Consider the following 19,907-nt stretch of genomic DNA (forward strand, 5'->3'; position numbering starts at 1 on the left):
CAATACAGAGCAGGGATCAGCCAACCTGCAGCTGAGGCCCATATCTGGCCCTCAACCTGGTTTTGTTAACACAGTTTTATTGAGACGGCCAAGAGGCCTGGACAGGAGCCCGCCCTTGTCACCATCGCGCCTCTCCACGGGGATTTGGGAAGTCCAGCCTACCCCGCCCTGCCGCTCACCAGCTCACTCCTCTCTTCCGACAGCAAGGCGTTCCGGTCCTCGAGCTTACGAATGATGCCGCTTAGCTCTGCGATTTTAAGTTGGAAACGCCGGGCATCCTTTTCATCCAACTGCTGTTCCTAAAACAGAAATCCACTGCAAATAACTGCTCGTAGATGCGGACGGAGAAACCTCTGCAAACCCCAGCTCGGGGCGGAGACCAGAGCACTTTTGGGTCACGATGGCCGGAGACGCTGGCTGGGCGGGGGGCGAGGGACCCTCCTAGGGGCTGGAGCCCCGAGGGGGCAAGCCGTGAGATGGGACAGAATACAGGAGCAGAAATGTCCAGAAAATGCAAATGTGGAAGGTGAGGGCATGCAAAGGCAGGCACCGCGGCCACAGCGAGCCCAGAAAGCATCGGAACCGGCCCACGCACACCTCAGTCTCTGCCGTCTGCCCCTCCCCCCCGCCCCCGCAGGGTCTGCCCCCAGGCGGGAATCACCTCCCTAGCATTCTAAAGTGAGCGCATTGGACTCACGACTCTCAAAAGCGGCTTCCCCAAGATTATGCTTCTGAAAGGTCACTTTGGAACTTCGGGCAAAAATCCGTGACAACAATGTAATGCGGTTTGAGACCTCTGGGGCTGGCACAATCCAGCCGGGGTCAGCCCAGGGCAGGCGCTGTCTAATGCAGCTCCGCCATGTGTAACAGGACGATCGAATGTCACTTTCTATCCTGAAATGTCCCCGTCCCAGGGCTGGCTCAGCTCACACACGGTTTTGTCCTGCAGCAAACGGGTGCCCAGGAGGACGGAGGGATGGTTCCTCACTCAGCAGGTGCAGGAGAGGCTAGGGGCAGGCCCAGAGGACCTCCTGGAGGGTCCGTGGAATTCAGGCCCCCCCCTCACCGCCCCCCGACTTCCCAGGACCACCCAAGAGGGCTCTGAATGAGCAGCGGCAATGAGGAGATGAGCGACGTCACGGCCGGGCAGCTGCTGGCCCTGTGCCATCCTGGAGGGCCAGGGAGGAGCAGCCAGTGTCCCGGTGACATGGAAAGCCAGTGGGCGGGCAATGGGTGACGCGAATGGCGGAAATCACTGCAGAGGGGTCAAGTTCAGGATGAGGGGAGCAGAAGGCAAAGCCTGTGTGTGGACAGGGAAGCAGCTCAGCCTCGTGTCCCACCAGCCCGGGCAGGAGCCAGCACCAGGGCCCCTCCTCAACCTGGGAGCCCGGTGGCTCAGAGGGGCTCCAGCAGGGAGCCCAAAGTTTTGGGGGTTCATGGCAGAGGGACCCTGTGAAGGCAGGGCTACACACTACGTTAACAAGGAAGGAAGGACAAAGGCAGCCTGCCCTCTCGGCCACACCCGAGAGCCGAGGGGCCCGGGGGCCCGGCTGGCGGGCTGCTGGCACGGTTGGCGTTCCAAGGCTGGGAGGGCTCAGGCTCTGGACACGGGCCGAGGGAGCTTCCCCGCAGGGACACGCAGCCACACGTGTGCGAGACGGGGAGGTGCTTACAGGGCTTCCCGAGTGGTCTGAGGCGTCTCCTGCACCGCTGGCATAAGGAAGTTCCCGTCTGGGGCTGCCCAGGTGCCGCTCAGCCTCTCTGACCTGGGACAGCTGCTCATCGAGAGCCTCCTTTTGGAGCTGCAGTCTCTGAGCATGCCCGGCTTGAATCCCTAACTCTCTCTCCAGCACGAAGACTGCTCTGTCCTTAAATTTTATCTCCTCCATCTACAAGGAGAACAGAACACAATCACACAGGCAGGCAGGATGCAGATCTGTTACCATAGCGACAGGCAGAATGCACAAGCATCAGGAGGGGTCCCCCCCACACACATACGGCAGCCCTCCCCACTCTCCCTGTGCTCCACCTCCTAACAGCTGTGAGGAGCCACCTGCCTCCCAGCCCCCCTCCTGGCGCCATGGGTGCATCTCAGGCCAAAGGTGGGCTGCCCCCAGAGGGGAGGGCAGAACCAACCCCACCGCTGCCCGCCCCTCAGACACGCAGGCGCGGGTGGCATAGGCATCATTACAAACGACGCCAGATTTGCAAGAAGGCTCGGTTTGAAACGTATTTCGAACAGCAGAGCGGGAGAGGATGTCTCGTTGCTTTGCGTGCTGTTTAAGGTTACAGTAAGCTAATAAATCAGCCATCTGCTGAAGTCAGCTCGGAAACAAAGAGATGAGATGTCTAATTAGCCCAGAGCGCAGAATTCATGGGGAAGCGGTGAACTGAATAGGAAAAGAAAAAAAAAAAATCCTTAATTGCTAAATTCCCATTTACTGGAACTCACTGAAATGCAGAGGCAACACAGTCAATTATGGAAACAGAGGCCAGTGGAGAGGAAACCAGATTGACACACTGCTATATCCTGTAGACTCCACAGTCAATGTGGAGACTCTCCTTTATCATTTTTTTTTTTGTTTGTTTTTTAAAATATATTTTATTGATTTTTTACAGAGAGGAAGGGAGGGGGATAGAGAGTTAGAAACATCGATGAGAGAGAAACATCGATCAGCTGCCTCCTGTACACTCCCTACTGGGGATGTGCCCACAACCAAGGTACATGCCCTTGACCAGAATCGAACCGGGACCTTTCAGTCCGCAGGCCGACGCTCTATCCACTGAGCCAAACCAGTTTCAGCTCCTTTATCATTTTGGTGTTCTTTCTCCCCACTGTCCCCAGAAGTGGGACGCTGGGTCCCAGGGCCATTTCTGGCCAAATTTTCACTCCAAGCGGAAGGGAAGTAGCGGGCCTGTTCCAGGCCTGCCTGGCTCTGATGTGTTCTGTGAGCTCACCAGGTCTCCCTCCCCCGCAGAGATTGTACGGAGAGTCACGGGCCAAGAAAGGTCCAGTTACTCTTGAAGAACAAAGCCAGAGAACACTCCTCCAGAAATCAAGACTTATGATAAAAGCGAGAATAATTTAAAAATGAACTCGAAGAAGGGCTGTGATAGAACAAGCTAGAAAGCCCACTCCTGTAACAATGAAGTAGCCTGTGGATTGGAGGAAGGGTGGTCTTTTTCATAAGGGCTGCTGTAACAGTTGTATATCCCTGTGGAAAACGTTTAACTGGACCCCCACCTTATAGCACGCATGCGCGCGCACACACACACACACACACACACACACACACGTGCACACACACACACAAACCCAGGCACGGCCAATACCTACGCATGAAAGATAATGTTCTAAAAAGATAACACTTCATGGCTCCAGAATAAAAGAATTTCTTAAACAAGACATAATGAGCACCAGCCATACAGAAAAAGATCAACCAATTAGGCCACTTTAGGATGTGCAGTTTTAGATCACAAAACGCCACCACCAAGAACAGAGAAAGCTTCCCCAGGGTGAGGAAGGGGCTTGCATTTCCGCATACATTTTAGAATCAGCTTCAGGAAAGCCTGCTGGGATCCACAGGCTTTGGTTGCTCCTTGTATTAATCTGGGGAGAAATGCCACCTAACAATGCCGAGCTTCCAACCCATGAATGTGGACTATTTATTCGTTCAGTTCTCCAGTCCACGAACATGGAATCTCTATCTTTGTTTGTTCAGCTCACCAATCCATGAGCATGGAATGCCTCTTGGTTTATGCAGCTCACTTTTAGTTTCTCTCAGTCGAGTAGTGTAGTTTTCAGAGTTCAAGTCTTGCACATCTTTTGTTAAACTTCTAAATATTTTATTCTTTTTTATGCCATCATGAGTGGAATTTTTAAACATTTAATTTGAATTGTTACGACTACATAAAAATACAAACGATGGTTGCATATTGATCTTTTGTCCTAAAACCTTGCTGAATTCATTTAAAAGTTCCTTTGGCACAGATAATAATTTAATAAAAAAAAAAAGTGAAAAAAAATTTTTAAAAATTTAAAAAATTAAAATAAAAAAAAAGTTCTTTTGGGGCCCGGCTGGTGTGGCTCAGTGGTTGAGCGTTGACCTATGAACCAAGAAGTTTAGGAACCAAGTTCCATTCCTGGTCAGGGCACATGCCCTGGTTGCAGGCTTGATCCTTAGTGGGGGGCATGCAGGAGGCAGAAATCAATGATTCTCTCTCATCTTTGATGTTCCTATTTGTCTCTTCCTCTTCCTTCCTCTCTGAAATCAATGTGTGTGTGTGTGTGTGTGTGTGTGTGAGAGAGAGAGAGAGAGAGAGAGAGAGAGAGAGTGTGTGTGTTTAAAAAAAGAGGAAGCTAAGGGGAGAATCTAATGCCTGGGAGGGGACAGGTCACCACCCCAATTGTTCTCCCGAGACACTGCCCACACCGTAAATAGCAGTTCCCTCCATTTGGGTGCCCATTTGTTCCCACTGATACGGGGTCAGTGTAATTTAGGGAGGCCTGGCCGGAGTCAGGGAGTGGGGGAGAGGGGGTCAGAAGAGGGGTTGAGAGGGAGGGATCAGGAAGTGAAAGCTTAAGCATGTTTTTGAGAATTTGGAACAAATCCCAGGAGAACCTGCTGGAGCTGCCTCTGGGGAGTCTGCATCAGGGGTGAGGAACCGAGGGACCTGCTGGCTCCGTGCCAGCCTTCAGTGAAGGAGAGAGGCCACCTGTCTCCTGTGAACACTGAAGCCAGCCGGTGGATTGAAGGGTATTGTGGGCTGGACAGCAGTACAGACGTGGCACCCACAGGGCTGGGGGTGGAGTCGTCGGGGGAGCATGGAAAAGAGACGCTCTGGAAAGTGCAAGGTGGAGGACATTGTGGGCCCCGAGCACACACTGGGCGGGGTGGGGGTGGGGGGGAGTCTGCCTCACAGCGCTCAGTTTCCCCTTGGGCCATGGGTCCAGAGGGCTGCAGCCTTTCTGGGAAGTTCAAGGTGACAGCACCGTTTGTAAAACAGAGCCCCAGGGAAGTAGGGGCTGGTGGCCTGGGAGCAGGGCCATGCCGTGTCCCATGGACGGGCATCCAGGGTGCTGGGTGTCACCAGCAGAGCCAGCCGAGTCCTAATGAATCGCACACTGGGACATGGGGCACGCCGCTCACACTGACCCCCATTCCCCCAAACCACCAAGGAGGTCCCGGCTCCAAGGGGAGAGGAGAACCGGCACAATCCCGCAGGATTCCTGAATGTCCTCTGACCCCCCAGCCCTGGGGATCTGAGAACACTGACTCCACGGGGCCTGCCAGGGGACACGGTCTCTGACCACGAGATGCGCAGGTGCCCATGCCTGACCTGCAAGATGGTCACTTCCCGCCATCCAGCCTCAGAGCATGCACAGGCACAGGGACATCAGGGCGGCCAGGGGGACACGCCACCCCCCTCTGGCCTCTGGACCCAGTGAGCTGGACAGACTGCAGAGCGCGCCCAGCGATGGGGCAAGTGACTGTGCCAGCAGAGCACGCCCCCTGCGTGGCTTGCAGCCTAACCTGCACTCTGAGGAGGGGAGGCTCTCAAAAGATTGCAGGCATCCTGTTCTGGCCCAAACGAGACACAGGAGATAAAACTGGTAGGAGATGGGCAGAGGGACAACCTCTGCTGACCGCTGGCCGTTCTGACCTTTCCTCGCATCCTCATGTCCCCAGGGCCAATAGCGATGGTGTGGGTGCCAGTGCCCAGAAGCAGGCCCAGCCCTGGCCGCCACCCTTCCCCGGTCCCCCTGCCGTCGCCGTCCCTCCCCTCCCCGCCACCTGCAGCCCACGTACCAGCCTGCGGATCTCACGCTCACACTCCTTCTTGATGCGGGAGATCTCCTCCTGGTGCAGGTGGTACACGCTCCGGATCTCCGCGGCCTTGATCTTGTCGGCCTGCATGACCACCGTCAGCGCCTCCTCCGCCTGCCGCTTGGCCCCCTTGAGCTCCAGGATCTCCTGCTGCATCTTCACCTTCTCCACCTCGAAGCCCTTCTTGGCCTCCTCCTTGGCCTCGGACAGCAGCCCGGTCTTGGCCTTCTCGGGGCCGCCGTCGCGCAGGGCGTGCAGCAGCGCCTGCAGCCGCTGGTTCTCGTTGTCCTTGACCTTGATGACGCGCAGCAGCTCGGCCTCGTGCTGGCGCAGCAGCGTCTCGCGCACGGCCTGCAGCTCCTTCATCTTCTCCTCGTGCAGCTTGCTCTTCAGCTCCGTGAGCAGCACCGCGTTCTTGTGCTGCTCGTGCTCGCGCACCTGCTTCAGCTCCTGGTTCTTCTCTCTCTCCACCCGGCTGACCTGCAAGACAAGAGCGAGGCGGGGTCGTCCCCGGGCAGCCCCTGCCCTGGCCCAAGCCTGCACGCTGATCTTACAAAAGTTTTGTTTGCAAACTGGGTCGCTGCTTCCACTCAAGAAGGTCTCCTTAAAAATGCAACGGAGGCCTCGCTGCTTTGGCCCAGTGGATAGAGCGTCAGCCTGTGGAGTGAAGGGTCCCGGGTTCGAACCTGAAAGTCAGGCAACTCAGAGAAGCAACGGGCCCCCAATAATCTGGTTCCCTCTCTGGCCAGGCCTCCTAGGAGAGACGTGTGTGTGTTGGGGGAGCGGGGAGGGGACTTACAGTCTCCAGTCCACAGCTGAGGGCCTTTCAAACCCTCCAAGAGAGAAACCCTCTCGCTCCCCCCCCCCCATCCTCTCCCTTCGCAGCCCCCTCCCACAGGCCCATGAGCGCTTCCTAGTACCTCCTGGGATTGTGGGAGGAGGGGCAGAGTCATGGAGAGGGGAGGGCAGTGTGGGCAGTGGGGTGGTGCTGAGTGGGGCACCACCTCTGACCAGTCTCTCACCCTCCCCACCCAGGTCCCTCGTCAGCACAAGCCCAGCCTTCCCTAAGGCTGCAAGGACCCCCAAGGGCTGGGTTTCTGCGTTTGGTCCCCACACCCGGCTGTTGCCTTCAACTAGCTGAGGGCGACGCTGCACCCGGTATATTCCGGTTCAATGCCACTCTGAACCCTCAGGGGGAAAGGACATTGTCCAGGGATAGTTCCACTTGACAAGGTCCTGGGCTTGTCCTGGCAATCAGGGCTGTTCCCAGGGGCCGGGCCCTGTGTCCCACTGCCCCGTCCCCAGAGCTGCCTGGAGAGGCTCTGGGGAGCCAGGACCAACTGGGTAGCACTTCTGCAGAGACCTGGCTGCACCCCATACCGCCTCTGGGCTGACCCAGGGGAGGAGGGAGAGGGCGGTGGTGGTGGTGGGGGAGATGGGGGGGAGCTGGGTGTGGGGAGCCCACCTTGCTCTTCTCCTGCTGCAGCTCAATCTGGATGTCCGTGAGCTTGGCCCGCAGCTCCTCGTTGGCGGCCTGCAGCGCAGCAAAGGCCTCGGCCTTGTCCCCCTTGGCTCGGCTGCCCGGGCCCTTCTTGGACATGGTGAGGGAGCCCGAGGGGCGCTGGGGCGGCCGCCGGGCTGGGCTGGGCTGTCCACGCCAAGCTGGGCAGGTGTGCCTGCTGCCGCCCCGCTACATCTTCTCACTCACCTGCGGGGAAAGCACAGCTGGGTGACCAGCCAGCCTCAGGCCTGAGCCCGGGGCCAGAGGAGGCAGGCGGGGGCCAGGCCCGCCTCTCACCTGCCCTGAGGGCGCTGGCCTAACTGCAGGCCGGTCCCAGGTGGCAGAGGCCGGAGGCCCTCCGTCAGCGCCCCTGACCCGGACCCATCGGCGAGAGCCTTTACTCTCTCTCTGCCCCTTCGGTTAGCTGGCTCCGGGGGAACTAAGGGAGCCTTTCACTGCTGAGCTGCTCAAAGCCTTAGATCTACTGAGAACATCCTCACGTCCATGACCCTGATCTTGGTTTTGAGAAGAAAGTCCTCGTGTGTTGTCCTGGTTGTCTCACACTTGGGATCCAACGGCAGAGCCAGAGGCCAGAGCGGGCACTCTGGTCTTCACCCCACCCTCACCTTTCCTCAGATCATCTCATTCATATCTCAGTCAGCAGCAGGATTATTTACTAAATGCCACGTGACCCATGTACCCTTTCCACAACCCTTTCTCTGAACGCCTGGGGAAACTGAGGCACAATGTAATGACAACTGCTTCTTAAAAAAAAAAGTGTTTATAGGATGCTATTTTCTTGTGTAGAGTGATGTCAATGGACATACTATGATTCTTTTTTTTTTTAAATATATTTTATTGATTTCAGAGAGGAAGAAGGAGAGAGAGATAGAAATATCTATGATGAGAGAGAATCATTGATCGGCTGCCTCCTGCACACCCCACACTGGGGATCGAGCCCACAACCCAGGCGTATGCCCCTGACTGGGAATCGCACCATAACCTCCTGGTTCATAGGTCCACGCTCAGCCACCGAGCCAGGCCGGCAGGGCCACATTGTGATTCTTGATGAAGTTGTAAAGAGAAGGCAGCATCCACCCACAGGGCTGGTGGGTGATGAGGACTCGAGCCTTAAACAGGCCTGGTTCTCAAGATGAAGCAAAGCCCTGGCAGTCCCTCCCTCTCCCCAACCCCGGAGCCAGCAGGGCCTCCCACTGGGCCGTGGTTGGGTGCCCGCCACACCCAGCACTAAGTGCAGTCCCAGCCGAGCCCCCGCCCCCACCCCCATGCCTGCCATTCAAGCTCCAGCTTGGCATATGCCACCAAAGAAACACCCCGTTCAGGATGAGCAATGCTGCCCAGTGGGGAGCGGGACAGCGCCCCTCACAGGCAGGAGCCGGGACGCAGAGGCTCGGAGCATCTCCCTGGAGAGTCTGCACATGCTCCTCCACCGCCAACTCCCGCCTGGCCGGTGTGAATGTGTCTAAATATAGCAGCGGGTTCAGCAGGAATAAACCTGTGCAGAACGACCTCGGTCCTCCCCGAAAACAGCAACGCCTCTGAGCACTCCCAGGCCCAGCCCTGCCGGCCTGCGCGCTCCTCACCGTTCTCCTGGCGGCCCGGGAGGCTCCGCGGGCTCTGTGACTCAGCAAACCCGGCCTTGGCTTTTCAGATGGCATTCACCACGCTGCCACTGCCTCCAGGGGAGGGCCAGCCGCGGCTCCGGCTCCGAGCAGATGCTGTGGCAGGATCGCCGGCTCCCCGGTGCATGAGAACGCCACACCCAGACGGGCGTCTCAGGACCGCCCAGCTCCTGTCCGCTGGGAGGCTGTGTGGACGGCTGCTGGTGCGGGAGGGAGCCATCCGCACAGCCCTCGGGGAAAGGCAGAGCCCTAGACGGGGTCCTGAGAGCTGCCCTCCTCTGTGTGCCCCCGAGGGGAAGCCTGACTGAGGGGGGGTGGGCACACGCCCAGGTGAAAGGACAGGTGAAGACCGAGCAGCGCTGACTACCTGCCTACATGCTTGCCCGGTGTCCGGCCGCTCCAGGGGACCACTCCGGTGGGTCCTCTCCTTAGAGAACTCCCCTGGGGTTCATGCAGCCGTGAGGTCAACAGTATGAACGAACCTCTGCTTCAGTGTAAATGGCGGTGACAGAAGAAACTGGTGTCCCTTGAACTCCAAAGAGTGAAAATACACAAACGCAACAGACAAATGGAGGCAGAGCCTCTGGTGCAATTGCTGAGCCCAGCACTCCCCCCGCCGACACCCCGCTGAATCCATGACAAACCCAGATGCACGGGGGAATGTGCTCAGGGCCTGGGTCGTCCCGGTCTGTAGGGTTTCCAGCCGAAGGGCATGGAGCATCCAGCTGGCCCGGTCCAATCAGGGAAACAAGACCGCGGGGCAGAGGGCCTGGCCCAGCACAGAAACTGGGCTGCATTCGAGTCAGAACAACTGGGGGTCTCCCCACGTGGAGAACCGTGTGAGCCTCTGAGTGAGGAGCCGGCGGCTGCTGGTCCAATGGCCGCCCCCCTCCTATTTCTAGGGGACGTGAAGTCGTCTGTCCACTGTGCTGCTCTCTCCTTAATCCTGCCCCAGTGTCACGCTGTTGGTGGTGCCAGGTCGGAAGTCTTCGTATCTGGTAAGGCTCGTCTCTTCCTCCTTGTTCTTCAAGTTTGGCTTTTTTTTGACAATTTATGCTTCTACTTGTCAGTTTGTCCCAGGCCCTGAAGACTCTGTTTGGACTCTGACTAGGACGGACCCTCCTCGGTTCACGGGGAGAAGACGGACAGGTCTTGGGTGCCGGGCCCTCCTGCTTCGTTCCCCCTCTGCTCAGGGCTTCCTCATATCTCTCAAGGAAGCAGCATTTTCTCCCAAAGGTTTTACACAACCTTCGACATATGTACTCGGGTGCCTGATCTGTGTGCTCCGATCACGAATGGTATTTTTGTGTGTCCTTGGTGCCTTCTCCTCGCCGTAACTAGGCGAAAGCTGGGATGGAGGAAAGCCATTGATGTCTCCATGGTGACCTGTGCCAGCAACCTGCTGACACCTCCCAGGCCATGCCCACCCGCTCTGGAGAAGGCAGTTTTGTCTCCCCCTTCCCAGTCCTTGTACCTCCTATCTTTCCCCACGCTGCTGTGCTGGGTGGGGCCTCCAGCACCCCATTAAGTAGAAGAAGTGATAATTAGCATCTTTCTCTCATTACTTTCTTGAAATTTTATAGCAGATTCCCCATGAGGGACCACTTTGCTGCAGGATTTTCGATTCCTTTTATCACGAGAGCATTTATCTGTACCCAAATTTGCTAAGTGCACATTTTTTAAAAGTTTGTGAATGGGTGTTGTCATTTATCAAACGCTTTTTCTGGGGCTGATAGAATCACTGTATTGTTCTCTCCTGATTCCTCCAGAGCCAGCCTGTGCCTGCCCCCACCCCACCCCAACCCCAGGGCCACCTGCAACCTGACCTTTGACTTGCTCATCAGTCTTTTATATATATATATATATATATATATATATATATATATATATATATATAATTGATTTTGTACAGAGAGGAAGGGAGAGAGATAGAGAGCTAGAAACATCGATGAGAGAGAGTCATCGATCAGCTGCCTCTTGCACACCCCCTACTGGGGATATGCCCGCAACCAAAGTACATGCCCTAGACAGGAATCGCACCCGGAACCCTTCAGTCCCTAAGCCGACGCTCTATCCATTGAGCCAAACCAGTATCGGCTCGCCAGTCTTCCTGGTTGGGAGGTTCTGACCACCTCTGTCCTGAAGCAAACTTGAGGCTTCCACATCCGTCCAGAGGCCACTGCTGCAGTTGAGGACCAGCCACCTCCGTGCAGTCCTTGAGGGGAGACATCGGGGGTGTCCTCCAGGCCTGAGGAGGCGGCAGGAGCAGCAGGGCCGGAGCCCGCAGGCCTCCCTCCCCGGAAGGACCCCTTCATGGTCCCGTGTGGCCATAGTTGCCTCGTAAAAGCCATCTTTCCTCAGATACACACGGACGTGGATGTTTTCAAGGTCCCCCTGCCTTGGACAGGTCCGTCACCGCACCTTCATCCTCAATGAAATGGCCTCCCTCCAGAGGGGATAAAATTTTGGGACGAATCTCAGCTCCTATGGGAGACTTCAAATACACACTCCTACGTGTGGGGACCATGTCTCCTGGCAGGCAGGGCAGACACCGGTGACTATGCTTCATCGTGAAGACAGGAGACCTCCCGCTCTGCTTCACGGGCCCCGGGAAGCTCAGGGGCTTGAACTCAGCATCCTGCAGGCTCCCCCCGCCCGGAAGAGCCCTGATGGAGGTCCTCTCCTTGGACGCCACTCGAGGTCCTGGCACCGGGCACCCCAGTGCAGTGTGTACACGGCACCATTGTGCCCGGCGCTCATGGGCGTGTGTAACCCAGAGCCCCTGCAGAGAATGCGCCGCATTCATGCTGGGCAGACGAGGTGGACAGCTGTCCCAGGCTAGAACGGAGATAACGTCCCTTTCATGGGGTAAAAACATAGGACACAGCTGCCCTTGTCCCAGCCCCAGGCCCTACAGGCCTGCTGTTCAGAGAGGAAGAGATAGGGCCTGGGAGGGGACAGAAGGCTCCACAGGCTCAGGCTGGGTAGCTCAGTTGGTTAGAGCGTCGTCCTGATTGCAGATTCAATCTCTGATTGGGGCACATACAAGAATCAACCAATGGCCGAAACCGGTTTGGCTCAGTGGATAGAGCATTGGCCTGCGGACTGAAAGGTCCCAGGTTCAATTCCGGTCAAGGGCATGTACCTTGGTTGTGGGCACATCCCCAGTAGAGGGTGTGCAAGATGCAGCTGATCAATAATTCTCATCGATGATTCTAATTCTCTATCCCTCTCTCTTCCTCTATATTAAAAATCAATAAAATATATTTTTAAAAAAAGAATCAACCAATGAATGCATGTACAAGTGAAACAACAAAACGATGTTTCTCTCTCTCCCTCCCTCTCTCAAATCAATTTTTTTTTTGAGGGGGGGAGAGATAGAAACATCAACAATAGAGAGACATCATTAATCAGCTGCCTCCTACACGCCCCCTACTGGAGATTGTGCCCACACATCAGGCATGTGGCCTGACTGGGAATCATACTAGCAACCTCTTGGTTCCTGGGTCCATGCTCAACCACTGAGCCACACCGACTGGGCGCAAATCAATTTTTTAAAAAATATATACTCCACAGAACACGCGAGGCAATTGTCAGGGTGAGTGATTGCCACCTTGCTGTGCCGGGGGCCAGGCACCCGTGGGAACGCCCTGTGCCCAGCCTCCCCCCCCCCCCCCCCAACTCGGACCTGACACATCAGTGAGGCGGTGTCCGTCAGGAGGGCGATGGGCGCACCGTCAGACACGCGCAGTCCCCCTCGAGGGTCCCGGAAAGGCCAGCCGGGTCAGCAGGCAGGGTCCTGAGCACTGCTCCCTTCGCTGGGCAGCGCTGGCCCTGCTGAGCCGGGCAAGGTCTGTCCCTGCATATCCTGCAAAGCCTGGGTCCTGGGTGCCCCGCCTCTGGGTCAGCATCGGGCTCCCTTCACCCCAACAGCCGGGAAGGGGGGTCACTTTTCCACAGGAAGGCTCCAGCGGGCCTGCACCGCCTGCCCAAGCCTCGGCTCACCCTCTGCTCTCTGTCCCCGGGCAGGCCGCAGCCTTCAGACCAGCCCTGCCCACTCCCCTGAAGGCAGCACGCCGAGTGGGCCCGTGGCAAATGCCCTGAACGCCCCAGCCACACGCACCTGTGCCAGGTGGGCCAGACCTGCCAACACTCAGGCTCTGGCCAATGGCGGTGCCAAGCACAGCCCGGGTCCCATTTGCATACAGGCTTTCGCTTCTTGCTACAGTACACAGTGCTGTGTCCCGGGTCCAAGAGAGCCCGCTGCGGGGGAGGGGCAGCCGCCTGCACTTATCTGACATCGGGAGACCCCGAGGAGACCAGAAACAGACCAGCATGGGTCAGAGCTACCAGGAAGGTTCTCTCATAGGTGTCCTCGACTAGGTCACCAGACAGTGGTCCTGCCTGGGCCACACCCCCTCCACCGGCCCTCCCTCCCCTCCTTCCTGCTCAGCAAAGTCTCTCTTCCCAAGAGGAAGCCTTCCGGAGCCCGGAACCTGTACCCAGCTCCTCCATGATGTCCTTGCGGCCTCAGGCTGCGGAGCCCACCTGCCCAGCGACACCACAGGCTCCCGGGACGAGGCCCAGACCAGACACAGGTGGCATAAAGTAGGCACAGACTCTTCCCAAGTCAGAGAGTGGGCTGGTCCAGGGCAGCTGTCCAAAACATCTGCTCTCGAGCTGAACTGTAGTGACCAGCCTCGGGCACTGGCATGGCCTCTAATGCCAGTGACCCCAGTTGAGGCCGCTGGGAGCCACGCCCCCCGAGAGAAGCATGCCAGGCCAGGAGGAAGGCACTCAGCGGAACCTCCGTGGGGGCTTTGTCTTTGCTTTTGAAGAACAGGCCTCTGTCCTCCCTGGCTTTTTGCACCCTCACCTCTGCCATCCCGGGGACAGAGAGTGCCCGTAGGCTCCACCCGGTCAGCGCCGGAGCAGAGCCCGGGAGGTGTGCTAGGATCCACCCAGGCTCCGTTGTGGAGGCGCCGGGTCAGGGAGAACGCAGGTCCCCCGCTCCTCCCAACGTGCTCCCAGCCCCTTTCCGGCATGAGGACTATCTGGGGACTGTCCTGGGGATGGTCAGGGCAGCAGACGTTGTGTTTCTCTGTGCACAACGGGAGGAGGCAATGGTCCCAGGCGTGATGAAACCAGTGAGAGGTGGACAAAGACAAGCGTCAGGGATGTTAGAAGCCAGCTGTGGGGTCAACCTGATTCCTGTTAGAAACGCTCTGCTAGGGTTGCCTCTGACTGGCAGCAGCCTCGTCTTCCTCAGGAGAAACCTGGGCTCAGAGGGGACGTGAGTAGCCCAGGCCCCACTGGCCAGCAGGACAAGGCCACCCTGGACTCCAACCTCCCAACTCTCTAGCCAGACTTCTGGGAAGACAGGCACTAGCTGACCACAAGCCAGCGATGCTGGCCGAGGGCCTACAGGAAGTGCATGGCCGGTCCCCAGTCCCAGCACGGGGACAGAGGATGAGGGAGCAGCTCATTAGTCTCCCACCAACCAAGTTCCCAAGTTTACACACAATTTTAAAATGGAAAAAAAAAATAAAGTGAGATCAGGCTTTAATTAAAATGTTGGCTCAGCCGAGACCGGTTTGGCTCAGTGGATAGAGCGTCAGCCTGCGGTCAAGGGCATGTACCTTGGTTGAAGGCACTTTTCCAGTGGGGAGTGTGCAGGAGGCAGCTGATCAATGTTTCTAACTCTCTATATCTCTCCTTTCCTCTCTGTAAAAAATCAATAAAATATATTTAAAAACAAAACAATAAAATGTTGGTTCATGGCAATTCACATGGCGCCAGGGAGGGCTGGCGGCACCTGCTCTGGCCCCACCTGCTCTGGCCCTCACCTGTTCTGATTTCGTCGCCGCCTAAAGGCTTTTGGGCAAAGCCAGCTTTGCTTTTATTTCTTCCCAAATGTTGACTGAAAAAAGACATTAAATTTAAACCTATTCATACCATTTCTCAAACCAATTGTTCTGAGTGTTATTATCAGGACAAGTGCCCTGGCCTGTGTGGCTCAGTGTTGAGCATTGACCTATGAACCAGGAAGTCATAGATTGATTCCTGGTCAAGGCACATGTCCAGGTTTTGGGCTCCTTCCCTAGTAGGGAGTGTGCAGGAGGCAGCTGATCAATGATTCTTTCTCATCATTGATGCTTCTCTCCCTCTCCCTCTTCGTCTCCCTCTCCCTTTCTTTCTGAAATCCATTAAAAAAAAAAAAAAAAAAGATAAGCTCTCATAAGCCACATGGTGTCACTCCACACGACATCATAGGGGACATTTTTGTCACTAATGAACCATGCTCATTGGAGGAAGAATTTTCTTTGAACCTCCCAGTTAAGAGTCCAGCTTTTAGAATCACTGCTCTGGCTCCTGGAGAAATGAAACAGACATAGTCGACACAGAAGTCCTCAGAAATCTGCCCTAATGAGCCCCAAAGCAGCCAGCAGCATCCCGTGCACCCAGAGGAGCCAGCTGCTCTCCTTAGGCACAGGGGGGAGCCCAGCACCCTCCCTGCCCAAGCCCTGGGGGCCAGGAGAAGCCCCTGTAGTGAATAGCAGTCATCCCCATTTCTGTTGAACTGCCTTTGGGTGCTGTCCATGGTGCTGCCCCCCTAATGATTCTATTCATGATTTCAGATCCCAGACCACGCCTTCCACTGGAACCAGGTGGTGGCCCCGCCTCAATCTACACTGCCAGCCAGCTCTCCCTGACTCGTTACCTAGCTTAGGGCACCAGCCGTGCAGGGACTGGCCCATCTGCTGGGCTGTCCTGTCTGGTGGTGGCTCTAGTCTAGACTCCTGCAGACCCCACCTGCCGCAGCCTCACCTGCCAACACCTCTCCCACTGCCGTATCTGCCAAACAGCCCCTAACATCTGACAGGTGCTGCCATGTTGGTCTGCACCCCTGCAGGTGAGTGGAACAAGGGAAAAAACGGGGAGCTAGGTTCACGCAGGAGCAAATGTGCCTCTCTCTGAAGAAGGCCTTATTCATTGAGGTCCCCAAGGAACCCCCCCCCCCCCAACATTCAAGACCTGTGACTGACGTGCTTCTCCTCACAGCTGGCATGCAAGCCCCAGACCCGGGCCTGTGGGCGCTCCGGAGAGAAGTGCTGGGGGCAGCCCGCCGAGCCCTGTGCTCCCGCTATGATCTGGATTGCCTGCGACTTTTGCACGAGGGACCCCAGCCTAGAAAGCCTCTGATTAGAAACTGCAAGCTGGCAGAATCCCTGTTTAGGACACAAAAGGTGCCCTACAAAGGCTTCGTACAATAGAGCGCAGAGGCAGGAGAGAGAAGCACACACCTGGGACCCCCGAGCAGCAGGAAGGCCAGGCGTGCAGCCACACGCAGAAACAGTGATGGCGAAGCTTGTCGGTGAGAAGGGCTGTTCGCAGGACGAGCCAAATGAAGCTAATGCGAGTGGCTTTTCCAGTCCGGGTTTGGTTAACCATTTCTAATATCGTAATGTCCAACGAGAGGAGCCGTCACACCAGAGAGAAGAGGCAGACCCCCTCCCCCAGCAGGTGCCCAGCTCCAGGAGAGGTGGGACTCCCCTCCGCCCAGCACCAGTGGGGGTGGGAGTGCCCTCCCTGTGGGGCACAGACATGATGCTGACCTAAGAGGCCGCCTCCAGGCAGCCGGTGAGTGTGGAGGGGTGGCCTGGGCCAACCTGCTGGGGGAGGGGCTACAGAGCTGAGGACACAGGCCTAGTGTGAGACCCAGGCCCAGAGGATACCCCTTGAGACCCTGGATGACAACGGAAAGACATGGATCCTACACCGGCTTTTCAATTGGACAAGGCCCATCCCCTTTCTAGCCAGCTCTGCCCTCAGGCTGCTACTGACGTACCTTAACACAGGTGGGGAGATCAGAGCAGTGCCCGGCATAGAACTAGTGCCATGAAATGGGAGACTTTTTACCCTCCTGGTGTGGCTCAGTGGCTGAGCCAGGAGGCCATGGTTCAATTCCCAGTCAGGGCACATGCCTGGCTGTGGGCTCCATCCCCAGTAGTGGGCATGCAGGAGGCAGCCAATCGGTGATTCTCTCTCATCATTGATGTTTCTACCCCTCCCTCCCTCTCCCTTCCTCTCTCTGAAATCAATAAAAACATATTTTAAAAAAAGAGAAATGGGTGACTTTTTATTACCACTCTCCTCTTTCTCCTTTTTTTTTTTTTTTTTTTTGTAATAACTGTTTATTGTCATGCACTGTTCACAATGTCCCAGATCTTGCAAATAACCTGAAAGCTAACTTGTAGTGGGCAGGGCCCTGGGCCCTGGAACTTGTTGGCCATGATGCTGCCAACTGCCATCAGGGGTGTGGCTCTGGGGAGCCAGGCCTGGGAGAGGGTGGCTGCAGGGTCGCGCTGTGGCTCTGGGCACCTGAACTGCACCAACCACTGACCATCTGTCGGCTGCCTCTCTCCCCTCTGTGCCTGGCTCCCAGCAGGTGGCATCAGTATGGATGATAAATGCCAGTCATGTCTCAACACAGAGTCCTGAAACAATAAACGTGCACAGGATGCAGCAGTTTGCCTGGGAATCTGATTTAAAATAGAAATGAAGGCCCTGGCTAAGGAGCTAAATTGGTTAGAGCCTGATAAACCAGGTTGGCGAGTTCGATCCCCAGTCAGGGGGCACACAGGAACCAACAAATAAGTGCATAAACAAGTGGAGCAACAAACTGATGCTCCTCTCTCTTTCTCTCTCTCTCTTTCTCTAAAATCAACCAACAAACATTTTTTTTAAATGAAATGATAGCTTTACCAGCCCCCAACGGAAACGCACTAGTATAAAAATTCCTTTTTTCCAACCATCTGAATTTGGGGAGAATGTGGACCAGTTCAGGCCAGAAGGCTGTTGACTCTCTTCCCAGTTAGCGGCCAGGACCCCAGGCAGGTGCCACGTGGATACAGACACAGCAGCCCCCTCCCAGACCAAGGGGCACACGGGCTCTTCCTCTGAGAGCCATCACCGGCCTCCTGGTCCGTGGACAAATCCTGGAAACACTCTCGGAGGGAAGCTCCCTGGGAGCTGGCAGGGCTCTGGGTCCCCAGGCTCTGTGTCCTGGCCATTGATGTGGGAGGAAGCATCGCAGGCCCTTGCCAAAGCCAGTCCTAATTCATGGGCACAACTCAGCTTTCAGAAAAAATGGCCAGAGGGCTGGGAGGGTCCAGTGCGCTCACGCTCCATCCCTCTGCTCCCCCTCCCCCAGGCCGCCTCAGCGGGACCTCCCAGGCCTGAGCAGCAGCTGCCCCTCCGTGCGGCCTGGGCAAAGGGGCCTTTCCTCAGGTCAGAGCCTGCATGTGCCCTCACCACCCACCACCGTGGTCCTGGGATTGCGGGCAGCATGCAACTGCGGGAACCTTTCCGGCTGCCCTCCCTGCAGGAAGGGAGTGTGGATCAGAAGGCCACAGGCAGAGCAAGAAGGAATTGCTGAAATCCCCGGCCCCTCCCCGAGGGAGGCACTGGGCTAAGGCCCAGCAGGCAGGTTTCTGCTGGGAACGCTGACCCCAATCGAACCCTCCTCCTTCTGTGGCTTCCAGTGGGTGTCAGCATCCGACAGCCACCCTGCCACCCCGGAAGTCGGAAAACCTGAGATTGCAACACTGGACACCAAAATATAGAAATAAAATCCCCGCAGGGGCCGCGCCTTCCTGAGCGCGGCTGAGCCGGCGACACACACACACACCCCAGGCTGCGGCCTCCAGGGCCAGGCGCGGCACCTGCGCCACCGGGGCCCGTCCCCCGGGGCCTGTGCACCGGGTTCCGGGGAAAGGGCGTGGGGAGACGGGCCGAGGGAGCCTGGAGAGGCTGAGACACCCCCGCCCCCAGACGCCACGGCAGGCAAGACGCGCCCTGCCGCCTCCGGGCCATCCCGGTCACCCCTGGCCCAAGCCTGGCCCACCTCCCGGCCCCTCCAGGGCATCTCCAGGCCACCCCATGCCATCCCGCCGCGCAGAGCCCCGGAGCCCCCGGGCGCACGGTGCCAGGCGTGGGAAGCGCGGAGGCCCGCCCGGATGGCGGCGGCGCGCGGACCGGGGGCCGGGGACCGGGGGCCGGGGACCGGGGCCCGGGGACAGGGCACCGGGGAGGCTGGTGGCTGCTCACCGGGGCTCCCCGCGGGCGGCGGCGGCGTCTGAAGGTCCCGCTCGGCCATTGCAGTGGCGCTGCAGCGGGCGGGGGGCGCGCGTCACGGCGGGCGGGCGCCCCAAACCCAGGCCCTCCCCCGACACTCCCCGCCGCCGACACCCCAACCCACCTCTTCCTCCGCGGCGCATCCTGATCTCCGGGGCGCAGGTTTGCCGGCGGCTGGGACCGGAGGACGCCGCGGCTGGAAATGACCCGGCCGCTGCGCAGAGCGCGGAGGGAGGGCGGGGAGGCCGGGCCGCCGGGCAGTGCCCACGCCGATGGCACCCAGCGCCGCCGGGTGCGGTTTGCCGGGGGCGAACTCTCGCTCCTGGTAGGAATTACTCAGCCACGTTCCACGCTGGATGTCGGCGGTGGCTCTGAGGCAGGCCCTGTCTGAGCTGCACGTGTGTCTCCACCGTTAACGCTTGGCTTCCCGGCTCCAAACGCTGCCTTCCCCCGCCCTGGGGAGGAGATGCTTGGCGGGCCTGCGTGGATAAACCACGGGCTGCTCCGGAACCAGATCCAGGAATCCACCTTTGAGCCCTGGCCTCCGCCGGGACCCCAGCCCGCCCCGGCTGGGTGCTCCCTCCACCCCCGCGAGCTGTGGGAGGAGTTGAATGAGTCCATTTAGTAAATGTGGCACGCAGGGAGGGTCCCTGCGGTTCTATGGAAACCTGTAGACAGGGTAAAATGGCCCCTCCTGGAATGCATTATTCCCTGGAAACCAAGACTTCTGACCCAGCCCATCCCCACGTTCTGGGCACAGAGAGTAAATACATAGTCCTGCGTGCAGACCCTGCAGTG

At 57.6% G+C, this 19,907-nt stretch overlaps 1 protein-coding gene across 24 annotated transcripts in view; it reads right to left on the reverse strand.

Moving 5' to 3' along the window:
- JAKMIP3 (Janus kinase and microtubule interacting protein 3) overlaps positions 1-19,524 on the reverse strand; it is a 42,955-nt gene extending 23,431 nt beyond the window's left edge. For 7 of the 24 annotated variants that reach the window (XM_084904449.1, XM_084904447.1, XM_084904446.1 and 4 more), the window contains exons 1-5: positions 19,234-19,524; positions 7,294-7,536; positions 5,811-6,308; positions 1,674-1,889; positions 180-299 (exon numbers count right to left, since the gene is read on the reverse strand). In XM_084904449.1, the coding sequence (XP_084760575.1) occupies positions 180-299; positions 1,674-1,889; positions 5,811-6,308; positions 7,294-7,428 (969 nt within the window). In that variant the 5' untranslated portion in view covers positions 7,429-7,536; positions 19,234-19,524. Of the gene's footprint in view, positions 1-179; positions 300-1,673; positions 1,890-5,810; positions 6,309-7,293; positions 7,537-19,082; positions 19,125-19,233 lie in introns of those variants that run through there. The other 17 variants (XM_084904436.1, XM_084904435.1, XM_084904433.1 and 14 more) reach the window with 5 other exon arrangements.
- Positions 19,525-19,907: the final 383 nt, after the last annotated feature.

Source organism: Pipistrellus hanaki (assembly GCF_964339955.1).
Source record: "Pipistrellus hanaki genome assembly, chromosome: 14".
NCBI classification, from domain to species: domain Eukaryota; kingdom Metazoa; phylum Chordata; class Mammalia; order Chiroptera; family Vespertilionidae; genus Pipistrellus; species Pipistrellus hanaki.